Here is a 19047-nt window from a genome sequence, read left to right on the forward strand (position 1 = left end):
AACCCAAAATGTTCCGTGAAGCCTATAATACCGATGATGCAGTATATCGTGAATGTCATCAGCTCTGTCTCTTCAAAGCAGGCGCGCAGTCAGGTGAGGCTTTGATCCTGAAATCACCTTGCCACCTTGCCTCAAACATGGAAACTCAAGGGTGTGTTTGGGTGTTTCCAGATGATGCTGTCTCCCATTTGTAGCCTATGTAGTACTATGTTTCTGCCCCACTTCTTCCATCTTTTTTTGTTAACAGGGAAAAAACCCATTAAGGAGGAATCGATGGAATAGGTGCACAAGGGCATCTGATTGGAAGCCCTAGCAGCCCTCCGTCTGGAAGCACCTTCTGAAAAGGGACCAAGGACTTTGGCTAAACCCAAGCACACAGGGTGCAAGGAAAACAGGTTTGGGCAGAAACGAAGACCGCTCTGGTCAGTAGCGATGAACCATCCCAGGTCCATTGCACCTTACAGAAAGCCAAAGGCCAAGGTATCCCATGCCTTACACCGTGGTTTAAGAACAGACCACTGGGCAAGTTTTGTCACATTGAAGTAAGGTCTAGCTGCATTCTTTTCATGGCTCTGAAACACAAATCAGCTTCTGAAATGCACAAGAATATGAGCCACGGGGCTGAGCTATTACCAGTCAAACACAGGCCCTTTCTACACCTAAGGATTATCCCAGGAAAATGGAGGGATCGTCCCAGCCTGCTCCCGGGATCCCCTGTGTGTCATTTGGATGCACAGGGATGATCCCGGGACGATCCCTGGAAAAAAAGGCAGGTGTGGAAACGGCCACAGCTGATTTTGCTCCCACTAAGTTCCTCCTTCCATGAACATAAAACAAACCACTGACGAAGTGAGCTTAGTCTTTAAGTTGTCATGAGATTGTTCTAAGCAGTCGCTGTTTTTCAGATTTTAATATCACAGAGTTCATCAGAGTGGGAGGGAAACCAAGAACAGAAGTTCCATTGTCCATTGGATGTGGATTCCACAACGTTACAAGACACTTTTAATAATCAACATTCATTCACAGACATTTAAGGCAACTGGTTAGAGATAAAATCACTGATTATTATTATTTTTTATAAAAAAGTGAACATTGAATGAAAATGGTCTGCGTTATGTACAAACAAGAGCGCACAAAACTGTCAGAAGGTCACGTCGCACTAGAAAGGGCAAGATGATGGCAACTCGCAATTGGAAAGTTCAAGAGGTTCAACACGAGTGAGAAGAACCCACTACCAGTGGTTTTCTTCTCCTCAGTTCCAATCATTCCCATCGAACTTGCCCTCACTACAACCTGAATACTTTTCCCTGCAGACTATATTTGAGGCTCAGAAGGCCAGAAATACAGTGGAAAAATACTGCTTAGAGAACATACTTTGGCAGTACAACCGTTTCATTAGTCTGAGTTCAAATACAAAATTAAAGAACACTTTGATTGAAGGTAAGCTTAATGGACTAACCAGAATCCATATTAAAAACAACAACAATGAAAAACGAAAAACAACACCCTAATTGTTGGCATTTCTCTGTGTGGCCAGATTCTTGGCAAACGAAACATACAGTAAATAAGGTAATAGCTTCTGGTGGGCGAACAAGGTGTTGATGGCGTTCCAATGGGTGACCATTTTGGGCCAAATGGGATTGTACTGCTTATACAATGCTGTAAGTGATTTGCAAACATGGAGTGAAATTGGATTACGGAATGACGTGTCTGTTTTCTACTGTGCCTGTGATAACCTATTCCAGCCTTCCTAGACTCTGTACCTCCGGATGTGATGGACTGCCAATGCCCATCATCCCCAAACATGCTGGCTGGGAATGATGGGAGTTGTTGGTAGTCTAACACGTCTGAATGGCACGAGCTTGGGTGACCTATCCCATGCCTGTGGAGGCTGGCCTGCTTCTCTTGTGAATAAATGGGTTCAGCTGCTTCTTCAGTGTTTGTAACTGAGAGCGATATATCCATCTCAGCTCCTTGAGGCTCCTACTGACCATAACCAGGTAAAAGGCAAGTCACGACAACAAGCCATTTCAGCATTTGACAGTTTGCTGGGCTAAGCACCAAACGTTTGTGGACAATTCCTGTCCTATATGGCTAATTTCAGCAAACGTGGATTTCCGATGGTGCAAAGATAACAAACATTGGCCTTAGATATAGAAGGTGGGGGGGGGGGGAAGGAAAGGGAGGAGAGATGAAAATGTTCAAAAAAGGATCATGCTTTTAGGTGTGCCGTCTTTTAGCTCCAAGTGTTTCAAAAAGGTTATGGAAGTTCAACTTTTTTTTGAGACCAGAAATTCACACTCCAAGGACAAACACTGGCGTTCTTCACTCTGAATAAAGTAAATTTGTACCACCCAAGTAATGGAAAGCTATTGGAGAAACTTAAGACGAACTCTCTGATTTTAACACGTGGGAAACCCCAAGACATATTTCAGTTCTAATAATCCCAGCAATTCAGTAAAGGGACAATAACCCCAGGTCTGATTTGATGGATGCTAGAAAAATATTTAGCCATGGGAAGCATGGAATCACGTCCTGATATTTTTTAAAGGAAGAAGCATAAAAGCAGGGGAAAGGATTTTTAAAAACCCACAATGAAGCACTGAGAACAGGGTGCACCACCCTAATTAAAATAAAAAATAAAAATTTGTAGGCCTCATTTGATTAAGCTTGATACAAAAACGGCCAGCACTTTATTCGTTGCCCCAGTCTGCAACGTTACAACAAAGGTTTCAGTAGCACAGGCACAGTGGCGAAGAACAGTATAACAGCCAGGGTTCAGCTCCCTTTGGTGAACCTTCAGTAGCAGCAGCTAAGAACAAAACGAAACACATGGGGCACAATAAAATCGGGAACGTCTCCTGCACATCCACCCCGCCGAGAGGAGTGGGAAGTTGTGCTCGTGGGTCACCTCCCACCTGTTTCATTGGGGCTTGGGACCCATATTACGCAAACAGGTCATCTCTCTGGCCTTTTCTACACCTAAGGATTGTCCCAGGCAAATGGAGGGGTCATCCCTGCCTGCTCCTGGGATCCCCTGTGTGTCATTTAGATGCGCAGGGATGATTCTGGGATATAGGCCTGGTCTAGCCATGGCTTGTGTGTCATTTGGATGCACAGGGATGATCCCAGTATAAACGGCTGGTGTAGACATGGCCTCTGTCAAGAAAGAATTCAAGCTTCATAGAATCATAGAATCATAGAATAGCAGAGCTGCAAGGGGCCTACAAGGCCATCAAGTCCAACCCCCTGCTCAATGCAGGATCCACCCTAAAGCATCCCTGACAGAGGGTTGTCCAGCTGCCTCTTGAAGGCCTCTAGTGTGGGAGAGGCCACAACCTCACCAGGCAACTGATTCCATTGTCGTACTGCTCTAACAGTCAGGAAGTTTTTTCCTGATGTCCAGCTGGAATCTGGCTTCCTTTAACTTGAGCCCGTTATTCCGTGTCCTGCACTCTGGGAGGATCGAGAAGAGATCCTGGCCCTCCTCTGTGTGACAACCTTTTAAGTATTTGAAGAGTGCTATCATGTCTCCCCTCAATCTTCTCTTCTCCAGGTTAAACATGCCCAGTTCTTTCAGTCTCTCTTCATAGGGCTTTGTTTCCAGAGCCCTGATCATCCTGGTTGCCCTCCTCTGAACACGCTCCAGCTTGTCTGCGTCCTTCTTGAATTGTGGAGCCCAGAACTGGACGCAATACTCTAGATGACGCCTAACCAGGGCTGAATAGAGAGGAACCAGTACCTCCCGTGATTTGGAAGCTAGACTTCTATTAATGCAGCCCAAAATAGCATTTGCCTTTCTTGCAGCCATATCGCACTGTTGGCTCATATTCAGCTTGCGATCTACAACAATCCCAAGATCCTTCTCGTATGTAGTATTGCTGAGCCAAGTATCCCCCATCTTGTAACTGTGCCTTTGGTTCCTATAAATAGACCCATTGTCCTCAATGCTTTTATCAGTATCTCATCAGGAACATCATCAGAAACACCTGGCAGTTGTGCGTTAGCAAAGACGGAAAAAGACGCCCCCTCTCCCTCCCGAAGGTGCTGAGAAACGACTTGCCACTGTGTGCGCATCCTATTCCATTTTGCCGCATTCATTCAAAAATGCAGATATATTCTAAGCTATGTGCAAAACAGGACCCAAATGAGTAAGACGGCTGTGTCACTGACCTTTATAGAACCCGGTGGACTGCGATTCCTACTCCTATACTCCTGAACCTTTCAAATGTGACACAATTGTCGCCGATACAACTCTGATGGCATCATCTTGGAGACAGAACCCCCTCACCTCTTTCAGCTTCCTCCTTTGTTTCCATATATTACAATGCTCTATAAAAGATTTCCAGCTTTTTCTTCTTCTTAAAGCATTTAAACAATACAAGACTAAAAGATGTCTGGAAATACGCCTTATACAAAAATGATTCCCCCCCCCCGCCCCTTTAAATCTCAAAACAACATTCAAAAAGGCACTTCATCATGGAAGAAAGAAAGTTCAGAGTCAGATCAACTGCTCTATAAGCGGGGTGGAGTGGGGAAAATGATCTGCATAGCAGGATGGGAAAGGGTAGGGAAAGGGTTAAGTCAACTTGCTGGAGCAACATCAAACTTTCAAATTTTTTTTTTTTTTGGCATGTTTTAAGAAAAAAGCGGGTTCTGTAAAATATGTCCATTTATGAAATTCATTAAAACAGTCCCATTCAAAATAGCTTCTTTTAATTTTTTCCCTTTTTTTAAAAAAAGTAGTCTTATCACCTTACGGCGTCTGTATTTCCCATGATTTAGTAGCATCAGTTCACGATTGTCCTTCATGTACAGCATTTTAAGAGGAAGATCGAGAGTGCCGTAAAACTCTTGACAAGAGCATCCTCTCTCTGAGATGCTGTGTACAACTGGATGTCCCGGGGAAGCCGCAGCGAAACAGCCACTTAGGCTTGGAGGGCTACCTGTTGCAGAGTTTATGAAGCATAGTGTAGACTTCCTCTTCTTTGCTTAGTCCTTCAAAGAAAGGAACAAGGTCTAACAATTCTGTGTCTGTCATGTCATCAAACCAGGACTGCACAGGCACCTAAAACCAAAAGAGAATTTTAGCACTGAACAAAAACACTTTTTAAATTAAACGAAAAACAACAACCCTTGATCAAGTCAAGTGTCTTACATGCAACTGAGGACTCATCTACACCAAGCAGGATATTCCACTATGAAAGCAGTACGAAAGCGGTTTATAAAAGCGGAAACTTCAACTGGTACAAAACAGGGCAGCACGCTTACTAACAGGGACTGGCCGACGAGACCACATCACGCCAGTCCTTTTCCAGCTTCATTGGCTGCCAGTCCGGGTCCGGGCCCGATTCAAAGTGCTGGTAGTAACATTTAAAGCCCTAAACGGCTTGGGTCCAGGTTATCTGAAGGAACGCCTCCTCCCATATGTACCTGCCCAGACCCTAAGGTCATCCTCAGGGGTCCTTCTCTGCGAGCCCCTGCCAAAGGAAGTGAGGCAGGTGGCTACCAGGAGGAGGGCCTTCTCTGCTGTGGCACCCCGGCTGTGGAATGAGCTCCCTAAGGAGGTTCGCTTGGCACCTACATTATATGCTTTTAGACGCCAGGTGGAGACCTTTTTATTCTCCCAGCATTTTAACAGTTTATAAATAAATTTTAACTTGGTGTTTTAAATTTGTAATTTTGCATTGCTGCTGTTTTTATCTGGTAGAGCTTTTATATTGTATTTTATATTATGGTTTTTTACTATTGTTTTATACTTTGAACATTTTTAATTTTTGTGAACCGGCCAGAGAGCTCCGGCTATTGGGCAGTATAGAAATGTAATCAATCAATCAATAAATAAATAAATGAATGAGAGGAGCCACACTACTGCTTTATAGTGGTACTGAAGTGCATCGATAACTGTTGGGGCCCATTGACACATCTACCCCAAGCAGGATAGAACACTATGAAAGTGGTATGAAAGCGGTCTATGGTATGTGTCATGGGTCCCAACTGTTCTCAGTGCACTTCAATACTATTATAAAGCAGTAGTGTGGCTCCTGCCTTTTATAAACCACTTTCATAGTGGAATATCCTGCTTGGTGTAGATGAGACCTAAGCAGAGGCAATGGAGAAATGATATTGTGAAACAAGGTACCAGTACATACCGTCTAGCTCTGGTGCTTCGATAGGTGGCTCTAATATCCGCCTCAGGCTGTGAGAAGTTGCTTTTGCCTCCCCCCCTCCCTTGCTGTCCCCAAAATGTCAGGAAATTTCATTCACAGCTCCAAGAAATAACCGTTCGGTATCATCCACATATATTTTTCCAGTGAACATTTGGTACCTTCTGTATGATAAGACTAGATGCTCCCAGCTTACACTATTAAGGCAAAATGGCTTTGAAATCTCATGAGGGCAGAATATGTGATAGGCCGAAGACCTGTGACATAACTAAGGATGGCACGCATCCTCTTTTAGTCCTGGTAATCATTCATATTTAAGGTATGGGTGTGGGGGAAGTGAGTCATGGCTTTAATCAGGGTTGGAAAAAGGCAGATGTCCAGTTGCCACTGAAGATTTTAAAACAATGGGCTTAGTTATATTGATGCCCAGGCTACTGAAGGGTCAACGTGCAGGTTTTTATTTATTTATTGCATTTTTACACTGCCCAATAGCTGGAGCTCTCTGGGCGGTTTACAAAAATTAAAACCATTGAAAATATAAAGCAAGCAGTATAAAAGGCATAACATAAAATACAATATAAAAACACAACCAGGATAAAATCGAGCAGCAATGCAGAATTTAATACAAGTTTCAAACAGCGAAGTTAAAACGAAGTTAATAAGACTGTTAAAAATGCTGAGAAAATAAAAAGGTCTTCACCTGGCATTATTATTATTATTATTATTATTATTATTATTATTTATTTATTTATATAGCACCATCAATGTACATGGTGCTGTACAGAGTAAAACAGTAAATAGCAAGGCCCTGCCGCGTAGGCTTACAATCTAATAAAATCATAGTAAAACAATAAGGAGGGGAAGAGAATGCCAACAGGCACAGGGTAGGGTAAAACTAACAGTATAAAGTCCGCACAACATCAAGTTTTAAAAGCTTTAGGAAAAAGAAAAGTTTTTAGTTGAGCTTTAAAAGCTGCGATTGAACTTGTAGTTCTCAAATGTTCTGGAAGAGCGTTCCAGGCGTAAGGGGCAGCCGAAGAAAATGGACGAAGCCGAGCAAGGGAAGTAGAGACCCTTGGGCAGGCGAGAAACATGGCATCAGAGGAGCGAAGAGCACGAGCGGGGCAATAGTGTGAGATGAGAGAGGAGAGATAGGAAGGAGCTAGACCGTGAAAAGCTTTGAAGGTTAACAGGAGAAGTTTATATTGGATTCTGAAGTGAATTGGAAGCCAATGAAGAGATTTCAGAAGCGGGCATCTAAAAGAGTATAGTGCAGGTGCCAGGCGAACCTCCTTAGGGAGCTCATTCACAGCCGGGGTGCCACAGCAGAGAAGGCCCTGCTCCTCCTGGTAGCCACCTGCCTCACTTCCTTTGGTTACTTCTCCTGTCTGTGGAATCCTGGGTGGCTCCATCCCTTATTTCCTTTTCTCCCTAGTTTTCCTTAAACTGAAACAAGGGTTCCCTGCAGGCCTTCCCTTCCAGCCTGTTGGCAGGTCCCCCAAACCCCATTCATTCTCCTGGCCCTGCCTGCTGTATCCCCATTTCCCACAGCAGTTTCCCGAGGATCAGCTGAACAGAGTGAGATAGGAGATGTGGAGTGGAGATTTCAATCTCCCTTTCCACGCTGCTGTTGATCGGGATCTAACAGGTAAGAATGGGGGGAGAGGGGGCGACCTGTCAATGGAAGACGAGAGTGATCTCTTCCTGCAACACCACCTTGGCTCTGCCTGCTGCAGCCGTTTTCCCTGTTTCTTATCTGTTTTTCTTGGATCACGTCAGCTGTGTGTGTGTGTGGTGGGGGGAAGGACGGACAAAGTGGGAGGATGGAGACACAAGGAAAGAAGACCTTCCGTGTGGGCCTCTGGCCCGGCCTACTTTTGGAGTTTGACCCGCCCACTACTAGCATTTAGCTGGAATCGTACCCACAAGGGAATATGGCCCTTGAGTGGGAAAATATTCCCTGAACTTGCTCCAGAACTTCTCCCAATACTACAGCATGGAATAGGGAAAATAATAAGAGTGCAGCTATCAGCACCTGCAGAGCAAGGCAGGGAGCAGAATGCACCAGTGAGAACCAGATCTGTTCTCTTTCTGGTATGTTCGGGTTTTCATTTCACTCTCCAAGCTGGCTCCCAAGTTGTGCAATACTCTTCGTAGCCCTGGCTTTTTAATTCAGCACAAACTCATGTAGATCACGGTTTGGATATCTAGGATTTATGAAGACATTCCTGCTCCCAAACAGAAAAAAAACCAGTTCATTGAACATGACATCCACCATAAATGGCTTTTTGATATATGTTGTCTCCATGTATACTGTTTGTTTGTGTGCTTTATGGAAATGGTTTTTAAAATGTGTATACTGTGTTATAATGTGTGTTTTTTTAATCTTTGTAAACTGCCCAGGGAGCATCTGCTATAGGGTGATGGTGGTACTACTACTACTACTACTACTACTAATAGAAGTTAAAGAACTATGGCAACAGGAAAAGGTCACAATTATTCCGTTAGTCACATCAGTCACAGGTATCACATCAAAAAACTATACAGAGAACCTTCAGAAACAGGGCCTACCAAAAACTATACAGAGAACCTTCAGAAACTGGGCCTACCAAAAACTATACAGAGAACCTTCAGAAACTGGGCCTACCAAAAACTATACAGAGAACCTTCAGAAACTGGGCCTACCAAAAACTATACAGAGAACCTTCAGAAACTGGGCCTACCAAAAACTATACAGAGAACCTTCAGAAACTGGGCCTACCAAAATACATCCACACCAACATCCAGAATGCAGTTGTACTTAAAACATGTTCAATAGTCAGAAAATCCCTGAATCAGTATAAGACCGCATGACTTGGCAAAGCTCATCATGCCCTATACAATTTAGGACTAGGTGATCTTCGGGGGAGGCCCTGTTGTTCATGCTGCGGCATACAAATTTCTGTTTGGCAGCAACAAGGAGATGAGCCTTTGTTATTTTATTTTATTTATCTATTTATTACACTTATATAACGCCCCCATAGCCAGAGCTCTCTGGGCAGTTTACAGAAATTCTAAAATTGAGATAAAAACAAGTATACAAAATTTTAACATTTTAAAACACAGAACATACACACATAAAGCATTAAAAACCATTAAAAAACATGTGGGTGATTAAGGAAAGTTTTAACCTGGCGCCGGAAAGATAGCCCTGTGGAATTATTATTATTTACATTTGTATACCGCCCCATAGCCGAGGCTCTCTGGGCGGTTTGCATAGGATAAAAACACTTAAAAACAATATACAAGATTTTAAAATCACAAAAACATAGCTACTAGGAGGAGGCCCTTCTCCGCTATGGCACCCTGGCTGTGGAATGAGCTCCCCAGAGATGTCCGCCTGGTGCCTACACTGTACTCTTTTCGTCACCAGCTGAAGACCTTTTCATTTTCTCAGCATTTTAACACTTACTTTTAACTTAAATGTTACAGTTCTAACTCTGTATTTTAATCTTACATCAATTTTGCTGCGTGGTTTTATCCTGGTTGTGCTTTTTATATTGTATTTTGTATTTGTGTTTTTAAACTGTTGGTTGTTTTATTATGGTTTTAATTTTTGTGAACCGCCCAGAGAGCTTCGGCTATTGGGCGGTATAAAAATGTAATAAATAAAATAAATAAATAAAAAAATAAAAACCCATACAATTTAAAACCGCAAAAACATACAAAAACAAACCCAGGCTAATGACATATTGCTAAACGCCTGGGAGAAAAGTTTTAGGCATTTACTAGAATTTTATCTGTTTACTTTTTGGACTACAACTCCCATTAGCCTCAGCTAGCATGGCCAATGGTCAGGGATGAGTGTAGTTGTAGCCCAACAAGAGGTTCCATGCCCCTAGGTTAAAAATCCTCCCAGTGCTTCACTGATCAACCCCACAACCCCAGCTGTTCTGTTTAGATAAAAGTTTCCAGTCATAGATCTCTACCTCTTGTCTGGTTTGGCCTTTATCAGTCCTAAACAAGCTGCCGGCACTGAAAATTCAGAACAAAATTTATTCCTCTAGTCACCAGCACCAGCTACTGCAGGAAAAAGAGGAAATGAACTGCCCAGAGAGCTTCGGCTATTGGGTGGTATAAAAATGTTATAAATAAATAAATTGGGGGGGGGGAACAGCCCCACCCCTTTACCACATCACTGCTGTGTCACATTCACGTCACAGAGGCACAGTCAGAATTTAATGCAGAGGGATCAGACATGCTGCAGCAGAACCACCTGGGAGCCGCTTTAAGTAAAAAAAAAAAAAAATGGACTAAAAGGATTTTCGGAAAATGCAGTTTTTCAGGAGGGAAGGGGTTGGTGGGCTGCGGGTTGGCGGCGACGTCATGTGTGGCAAAGGACCTCAAACTGATCTCCCTTCACACCAACTCGCTCGTGTAGATTGCCCTCTGGTCTCTTTAGAACAAGCTCAGAGGTAAATTGCATGCCTCTTAATATCTTAAACCATTTCTCACCACTTACTCCTCAGTGGTCATGTTCAGAAGACACCTTAAACCATGGCTTTAACCACTGTGGTTAAGCCAGAAAGCCGGGCCGTGTTCAGAAGACACCTTAAACCATGGCTTTAACCATGGTGGTTAAGCCAGAAAGCTAGGTTGTGTTCAGAAGACACCTTAAACCATGGCTTTAACCACAGTGGTTAGGCCAGAAAGCCAGGCTGTATTCAGAAGACACCTTAAACCATGGCTTTAACAACGGTGGTTAAGCCAGAAAGCCGGGCCGTATTCAGAAGACACCTTAAACCATGGCTTTAACCACGGTGTTTAAGCCAGAAAGCTGGGCCGTGTTCAGAAGACACCTTAAACCATGGCTTTAACAACAGTGGTTAAGCCAGAAAGCTGGGCCGTGTTCAGAAGACACCTTAAACCATGGCTTTAACCACGGTGGTTAAGCCAGAAAGCTGGGCTGTATTCAGAAGAAACCTTAAACCATGGCTTTAACCACGGTGGTTAAGCCAGAAAGCCGGGCCGTGTTCAGAAGACGCCTTAAACCATGGCTTTAACCATGGTGAATACGCCTTTTTGCTTTATTCACCGTTGTTAAAGCCCTGGTTTGAGGTGTCTTCTGAACGGGCCCACTGTTGACGTTACTTTGCTGTATCTTACAGTAGTAAACATTTGTACATCTCAAAAGGCAGCACAGGCCCGAATACACAAATCTAAAGACAAAAGAACGATTCCATTTACAGCTAACTACTAGTACTTACTGCATTTTCAGGATGGAAGATGTAAGATGCAGGGGAGTTATCCACTATAATAACTTTGCTCAACTCTCGCCCAAGTCGACTTAGATCCTTCACGTAATTTCCTCTGTGGAAAACGCAGGATTCTCTGAAGAGACGAGCCCTGAACACACCCCAGCGATCCAACAAGTCTGCCACTGGGTCTGCATACTTGGATTTTAAAGAAAAAGAGGATATAGGATTAACATATCATATCTGACATTTTCCCTGTAAAAATTCAACACCTCTTGGTTGTTTCCAGGTGGAGGGCTCCTAGTACTATCAATTAGAAGGCACTGTCCAGCTATTCTTTACGCCTTCATGGATTTTCTTGGGTAAGAAAAAAACTGGAGGGTTACATTATCTGGATCTGCCTCCATAAAATTCCATGAATGAGGTGGGGCAATGGTGGCACGATAAACTCCTTATCTGAAAGCAACCCTTTTCAACAAAGTCATTAAACAAGCCTATTATTATTATTATCTCTTTCTCACTCATGGCGGTTTTTCTAGACGGACATGACGGGCATTGCCAAGTCATGCTGTCTTTTACAGATTCAGGAATTTCCTGACAACTGAGCATGTTTTAAGCATGACTGCTTTCTGGTTGTTGGTGTGGATGTATTTTGGTAGGCCCAGTTTCTGAAGGTTCTCTGTACAGTTTTTGGTAGGCCAAATTTCTGAAGGTTCTCTGTATAGTTTTTGGTAGGCCCAATTTCTGAAGGTTCTCTGTATAGTTTTTGGTAGGCCCAGTTTCTGAAAGTTCTCATTATTATTATTATTATTATTATTATTATTATTTATTTATTTATATAGCGCCATCAATGTACATGGTGCTGTACAGAGTAAAACAATAAAATATAGTTTTTGGTAGGCCCAGTTTCTGAAGGTTCTCTGTATAGTTTTTGGTAGGCCCATTTTCTGAAGGTTCTCTGTATAGTTTTTGTTAGGCCCATTTTCTGAAGGTTTTCTGTATAGTTTTTTGATGTGATGCCAGTGACTGATGTGACTAACGGAATAATTGTGACCTTTTCCTTTTGCCATAGTTCTTTAACTTCCATGGCCAGTGGGGTATATTTTTCTCTCTTTTCCTATTATTTATTTATTTATTTCATTACAGACCAATCTATGACGAGCCCATTGAGTCCAACCCCCTGCTCAATGCAGGAATCCACCCTACAGCATACTTGACAGACGGTTGTCCATCTTGGTTGTGTTTGAACGTATTGGCCAGGGAACCAAAGAACTACTAAGGCATACCCAAGAGCATTTGAAATAATCCTGTAGGATTTTTGACCCACTCCAAAGTCTTATCTCACAGGGTGGCTACTATTCAAGACCAGCAAATCTAAAGCCCCCTTGAGCTTGCAGAACTAGTCTTTGGATATCAGCCACTGACTCGATAACTGTTGCCCAGCTAATCAAGAAAGAAGTCTTGCAAATCATTCAAACATAGTTAGGGAACAAGTACAGCCACAATACTACTCTACTCTAAAACTATTCTAAACTACTCGTACCATGTCTCGTTCCTAAGGCCATAGCAAGAGTAGCCAGCTTGGCCTAAATTGCACTGTGGTTTGTCCATGATGCCTTGTTGAACTTTGTGGTGTGGGCAGGCAAGTGAAGGTCTTCATGTCAGGCACACTCAAAACTTGCATAGGAAGAGGTGGAAAAGCCATTATAAATATATTGAACACGCTTTGGGCTACTGGTACATGAAAGCACCAACTTCTATTCTGTGCATCTTAAAATGTATTCCATCACATAAAGATATGAACTAGGGCTCAAACTGAGCAGGATTAAAACTACTGGATTGTCAACACTAAACTTTCATAGTAATAATTTAGACCAGCCCAATTTTGCTTTCAAGTGTAGGACTATGTATCATATGGAATCTCAGAAAATAAGAGCCTTCTGATTTCATTGTGGTGCTGAGGAATGACAGCTTCAAAAAGGCTCTGGTGAACTCTGTGGATGGTGGAGGAATTGATTTATGTCCCTGCTCCTTCACAAGAGATAGAACAGCAAGAACAACTCCTGACAATACATCACATGAAGTTGGAAACCCACCCCACACACACAGGGCTAACTGTCATCTTCACCCTGTGGGGAAGAAGGAGCTGTTGATCTGCCCCTCCATTGGGAGATTATTATCATTATTATTATTAATTTATATAGCACCATCAGTGTACATGGTGCTGTACAGAGTAAAACAATAAAATCGCAAGACCCTGCCGCATAGGCTTATATTCTAATAAAATCATAGATGAGAGGATGGAGCAGGGCCTTCCCACCAGCCTGAACAGTCTCCTTAATTTCTTTTTATTTTCTCCCTCTTCCCTCCCCATCCCCTTTTCCTTGTGTGTCGTGTCTTTTTTAGAATGTAAGCCTGAGGGCAAGGACTGTCTTCTTTACTGATCAATTGCAGGTGGTTCATCTGTCCGGCGAGGTGACGTTTGCCCTGTCCTGGATGGGGTTGCACTCCCCCTGAAGGATCGGATCCATAGTTTGGGGGATGCTCTTGGATCCAAAACTGTCACTTGAGGCACAGGTGAACTCAGTGGCAAAGAGCACCTTTTATCAGTTTAGGCTGATATACCAGCTGCGCCCTTATCTGGACAGAGATAGCCTAGCTACAGTTATCCATGCTCTGATAACCTCTCGTTTGGATTACTGCAATGCGTTATATGTGGGGCTGCCTTTGAAAACGGTCCGGAAACTTCAACTGGTACAAAACAGGGCAGCACGGTTACTAACAGGGAATGGCCGACGAGACCACATTACACCAGTCCTTTTCCAGCTTCATTGGCTGCCAGTCCAGGTCCGGGCCTGAGTCAAAGTGCTGGTATTACCGTATTTCTTCGATTATAAGACGCCATCGATTGTAAAGACGCACACTAATTTCAGTACCACCAACAGAAAAAAAGCTTTGATTCTAAGAATAATAATCGCACCCGCGATTCTAAGACGCACCCCATTTTTAGAGATGTTTATATGGGGCGGGGGGAAGTGCGTCTTAGAATCGAAGAAATACAGTAACATTTAAAGCCCTAAACGGCTTGGGGCCAGGTTATCTGAAGGAACGCCTCCTCCCATATGTACCTGCCCAGACCCTAAGGTCATCCTCAGGGGTCCTTCTCCGCGAGCCCCTGCCAAAGGAAGTGAGGCAGGTGGCTACCAGGAGGAGGGCCTTCTCTGCTGTGGCACCCTGGCTGTGGAATGAGCTCCCTAAGGAGGTTCGCTTGGCACCTACATTATATGCTTTTAGACGCCAGGTGAAGACCTTTTTATTCTCCCAGCATTTTAACAGTTTATAAATAAATTTTAACTTGGTGTTTTAAATCTGTAATTTTGCATTGCTGCTGTTTTTATCTGGTTGAGCTTTTATATTGTATTTTATATTATGGTTTTATACTGTTGTTTTATACTTTGAATGTTTTTAATTTTTGTGAACCGCCCAGAGAGCTCCGGCTATTGGGCAGTATAGAAACGTAATAAATAAATAAATAAATAAATAAATTGTAAGCTGCTCCGAGAGCCTTTTTGGCTGAGGTGCGGGATAAAAATACTCTAAATAAATGAATATATGAAGTCTGTTTGAACGTTACCAGGAGAAAGGAAGAATGCTTAAGTTGCAGGAGCAGAAGTGCTCTGGCAGCAATGCCAGTCCATCGCCCTGAATTGTACACTGAATTTGTGCCACTAAACCCTTATATATTGATATGACATGCAGATGTGAAAGACTGATATTTCTATTGCTTGGGGCTTTCCAAACAGCTCTTGAATGGGGAAATGTAATTTAATATTTATAATATCAATATTAAAATGCATTTCCCCATCAATGATACATTTTATATCTCACTTGAGTAGCCAAATCACAGCGAATTACAGCATGAAGAATATAATAAAACACATGAAATTCAAATCACATTAAAAAACTCAGTGGGGCAGGTAGTTAACAGTTGCTTCTGTGATATTAAGAGTGCTGAAGGCCTTCCTGGGGAAGAAAATGTCAAACCGATTTTCAAACGAATTTAAACGGATGGTGGGTCATGAGCTTTCATAGGAGTAAACCTACTTCATCGTTCCAGAGTCGGTAAAGTCTAGACCAGCCTTCCTCAACCTGGGGCGCTCCAGATGTGTTAGACTGCATCAGCTGGGGCATTCTGGGAGTTGTAGTCCAACACATCTGGAGCGCCCCAGGTTGAGGAAGGCTGGTCTAGAACTTACGGAAAATAAACGGCAAGTTACAGCTAAATACTTTGAAGAATGCTCGTTCCTTTGTCCACAGAAAAGCCAACCCTGGACCCACAAATATGCTGCTCTATAAGACAAGACTTTGTTTCCTGAACCACAGAAATCTTGTCCCTCCTCTGAGCAGTAAGGAGATTTCATAGCGTGTCCCGACCACTCATTGTAATGTGTTACCAAATATATTGGAGGGCAGGAACAGAGAAGAATGAAACCAGTCCTGGTTTCTCATCCCGAATGCTGGACGTCCACCATGCCATTCCCCAGCCATGTAATAATTCATTTCTAGTATTTGTCTAGAAATGAGTAGCAGGGATCTTAAACCTGCCATGTGCACTTGAATAAAATATAGTTTCATGGCACATTTAATTAATTGTGAACCACTTTGATGACTATTGTAGAGAGAGGCAATTACTAAACACAAGCAAAGAAAAAAAATATTAAGCTTAACTCCCTGCCTGGAATCACCCACCGATAGACTTTGCCCAACATTAGACTTTGCCTTCAGCCAGGAACAGTAATACCTGCCTTGCAGAAGCAGCAGACGTGCTAAAACACTCTTTTCTAATGACTTGGGAAGCACGTCATTGACCTGGGTGGCATACTCCCCCCCACACCTTCTAATTTCTCCAGTGCTATAAAGTTTGCAAGGGTTTGGGTTTTATACTCTACCAAGGGTAGGGTAACCCTATGGAAAGAAGGGCAGGGCTCCTGTATCTTTAACAGTTGTATTGAAAAGGGAATTTCAGCAGGTGTCATTTGTATATATGGAGAACCTGGTGAAATTCCCTCTTCATCACAACAGATAAAGCTGCAGGAGCTATACTAGAGTGACCAGATTTTAAAGAGGGCACCGCACCTGCAGCTTTAACTGTGGTGATGAAGAGGGAATTTCCCCAGGTGCTGCATGCGTACAAGTGACACCTGCTGAAATTCCCTTTTCAATACAACTCTTAAAGATACGGGAGCTCTGTCCTCCTTCCCATAGGTTCACCTTAACCAAGGGAAACACTGACATTCATTTTCGCTGCTACCACCAGTATGGACGCCACTTAAAACATCACCGGACTCACGCAACTAAGTCTACCATGCAGCTTGCTATACGCACTATCATTTCTACAACACATCAGATATGCGCTGTGGTTCCTACGAGTCAGAGTGCACAAAGCATCGATTCCTTCCTTCTTCCCCCGACACAAAACCACATATGTAGGCATCATCAGAGTGCTTTTACAAACATGGTTTATAAAAATATATAAAGGCTATTTGTTTAGTTGTGCTTTGCAGTGATTGATAGCTCTAAACCTCAACTATTACCATATTTCTCCGATTCTAAGACACACTTCCCCCCCCCCATAAACATCTCTAAAAACGGGGTGCGTCTTAGAATCGCGGCTGCGTTTATTATTTCTTAGAATCAAAGCTTTTTTTCTGTTGGTGGTACTGAAATTAGTGTGCGTCTTACAATCGATGGCGTCTTAGAATCGAAGAAATACGGTATTTTCCTATACCGACACTGCATTAAAAATGGATAGGCTTTATTTCTGCCCAGCTTGATGATACAATTTTATGTAAGAAGCTATTTATTCCCATTCTTCTCTTCCACCCCTCCCCAACATAACCATGGTAACTTTTTAAAAAAGCCTTTCATATTGGCATCGTGAGCCAATACACGGAGGCTACCTTATGAGATAAGCCCATATGTGATATTGTTACCATGGAAACACTTACCCACACATTATAGCAGACAAAAGTACACGCTGCCAGATAAAGAAACAGAAGAAAAAAAAGGGGGGGTGAGATTAAGATAATTATTTTCTCCTTACTTGACATTACACGAAACGAAAGCCCAACTTAAGAATGGTTCTTGAAGGCGATTTGGGGCATCACAAAGAAAAGGTGGATAGGAGGGGGGGGGAAATCAGCTTTAATTAGCGACACACTTTGTATGCAGAGAGAGCTGTTTCGGGGTCTAGTTCATAAAAGTGTTCCGTTCAACACCTCTTTTGAAGCCCTCACACAATTCTGAGGAGCGACACTCCATATTTATTTATTATTTTATTATTGCATTTATATATCGCCTTTTTTCCTCCAAGGAACCCAAGGTGGTGTACATAACCCTCCTCCTCCTTTCCATTTCATCCTAACAACAACCCTGTGAGGTAGGTTGGGCTGAGAGGCTGTGACCGGCCCAAAGTCACCCAGTGGGTTTCCATGGCCGAGTGGCGACTAGAACCCAGATCTCACGACTCCCAGTCTGACCCTTTAGCCACTACACCACACTGACTCCCAGCCTGACGCCGGCACCACACTTACTTAGCAGCAAAGGTTTTCCAGCCCCACAGAACTGGCCACTGATAGCCAATTTGGGGGTACCTCGGAGGAGGCAAAATACAAAGGCCCAGAGGGAGACTGACCTACCTTTGCTAGGCTGGCTGTGAAGAGAACACATTCAAAAAGCTCTCCCATCCTCTGGAGGAATTCATCCACATGCGGCCGTTTTAATACATAAACCTGGAAAGTGGGAAGGATGGGAAAAGAACAGCAGCTGAGACACAAGAATAGGTGACGTACGCCGTGGCATACTTGTAAGTCATGACGATGGGGAATAAATCAGCAGAAATGTCAAAAAGAGGGGTCCCAAGGTCATCTTATGCTTTAATTCAAAAGACAGAAGCGTCATGGGTAAAGTAAGCCTACAAACGCTTTGGCAGAGTGGATTAAGTACAGCAGAAAACGGATAGGGTCACAGATTACAAGGCACACGTATCTGGTCTTTTTCAGTTTTAAATAAAGGATTGTTATTTATCTGAATAACAAAAAGTTATCTTTCATGGAATCAGCTAATGTTTCTCGACAGCCAATGTGCAGGATTGAAAAACTGTAATTTTAAAAGGAATGTCTCCTTCTATCTGCAGCTATCTCACATTCAATGTGGGCAAATGGATGATCCAAATACAAAACCAGCCTTCAAAATGTCTTGTCTCTATAAAGGCTTTATTTGCAAACAAAAAAAGAAAATCCTCTTACTTTCTCTAGATAGCATTTTGACACCCCCCACGCCCAAGTTGTTACTAAGCCTGTATAGGAAATGTTAGGGTAGAATAATAATACTATTCAACAGTGCAGGTTATTTCCCATTCTGTTGCTTTAATTTACCATCTACTAAATTCTATTTAGATACTAAGTTTTACATCTCAATACCATACAATTGGTTTGCTGATTGTTTGGCTCGGTTCAGACAACGTTTCTCAATGGTGGTTTTAGAACTCCATGGTGGAGTTTTTATACCACCGTTGAGAAATGCGTTGTCTGGTGGGAAAACTCCATGCAACGGTGGATTTCTTTTGGAAAACACTCCATGCAGAA

General features: G+C 42.9%; 1 protein-coding gene across 3 annotated transcripts in view; it reads right to left on the minus strand.

Moving 5' to 3' along the window:
• Window positions 1–973: 973 nt before the first annotated feature.
• The window catches only part of CTDSPL (CTD small phosphatase like), a 214356-nt gene continuing 196282 nt past the window's right edge, over window positions 974–19047 (minus strand). For 2 of the 3 annotated variants that reach the window (XM_063126640.1, XM_063126628.1), the window contains 3 exons: window positions 18100–18192; window positions 11414–11599; window positions 974–5068 (listed from right to left, as the gene is read on the minus strand). In XM_063126640.1, coding sequence (XP_062982710.1) covers window positions 4943–5068; window positions 11414–11599; window positions 18100–18192 — 405 coding nt within the window. In that variant the 3' untranslated portion in view covers window positions 974–4942. The remainder of the gene's footprint in view (window positions 5069–11413; window positions 11600–18099; window positions 18193–19047) is intronic. The other variant, XR_010025468.1, reaches the window with a different exon arrangement.

Source organism: Elgaria multicarinata, chromosome 1 (genome assembly GCF_023053635.1).
Source record: "Elgaria multicarinata webbii isolate HBS135686 ecotype San Diego chromosome 1, rElgMul1.1.pri, whole genome shotgun sequence".
NCBI classification, from domain to species: domain Eukaryota; kingdom Metazoa; phylum Chordata; class Lepidosauria; order Squamata; family Anguidae; genus Elgaria; species Elgaria multicarinata.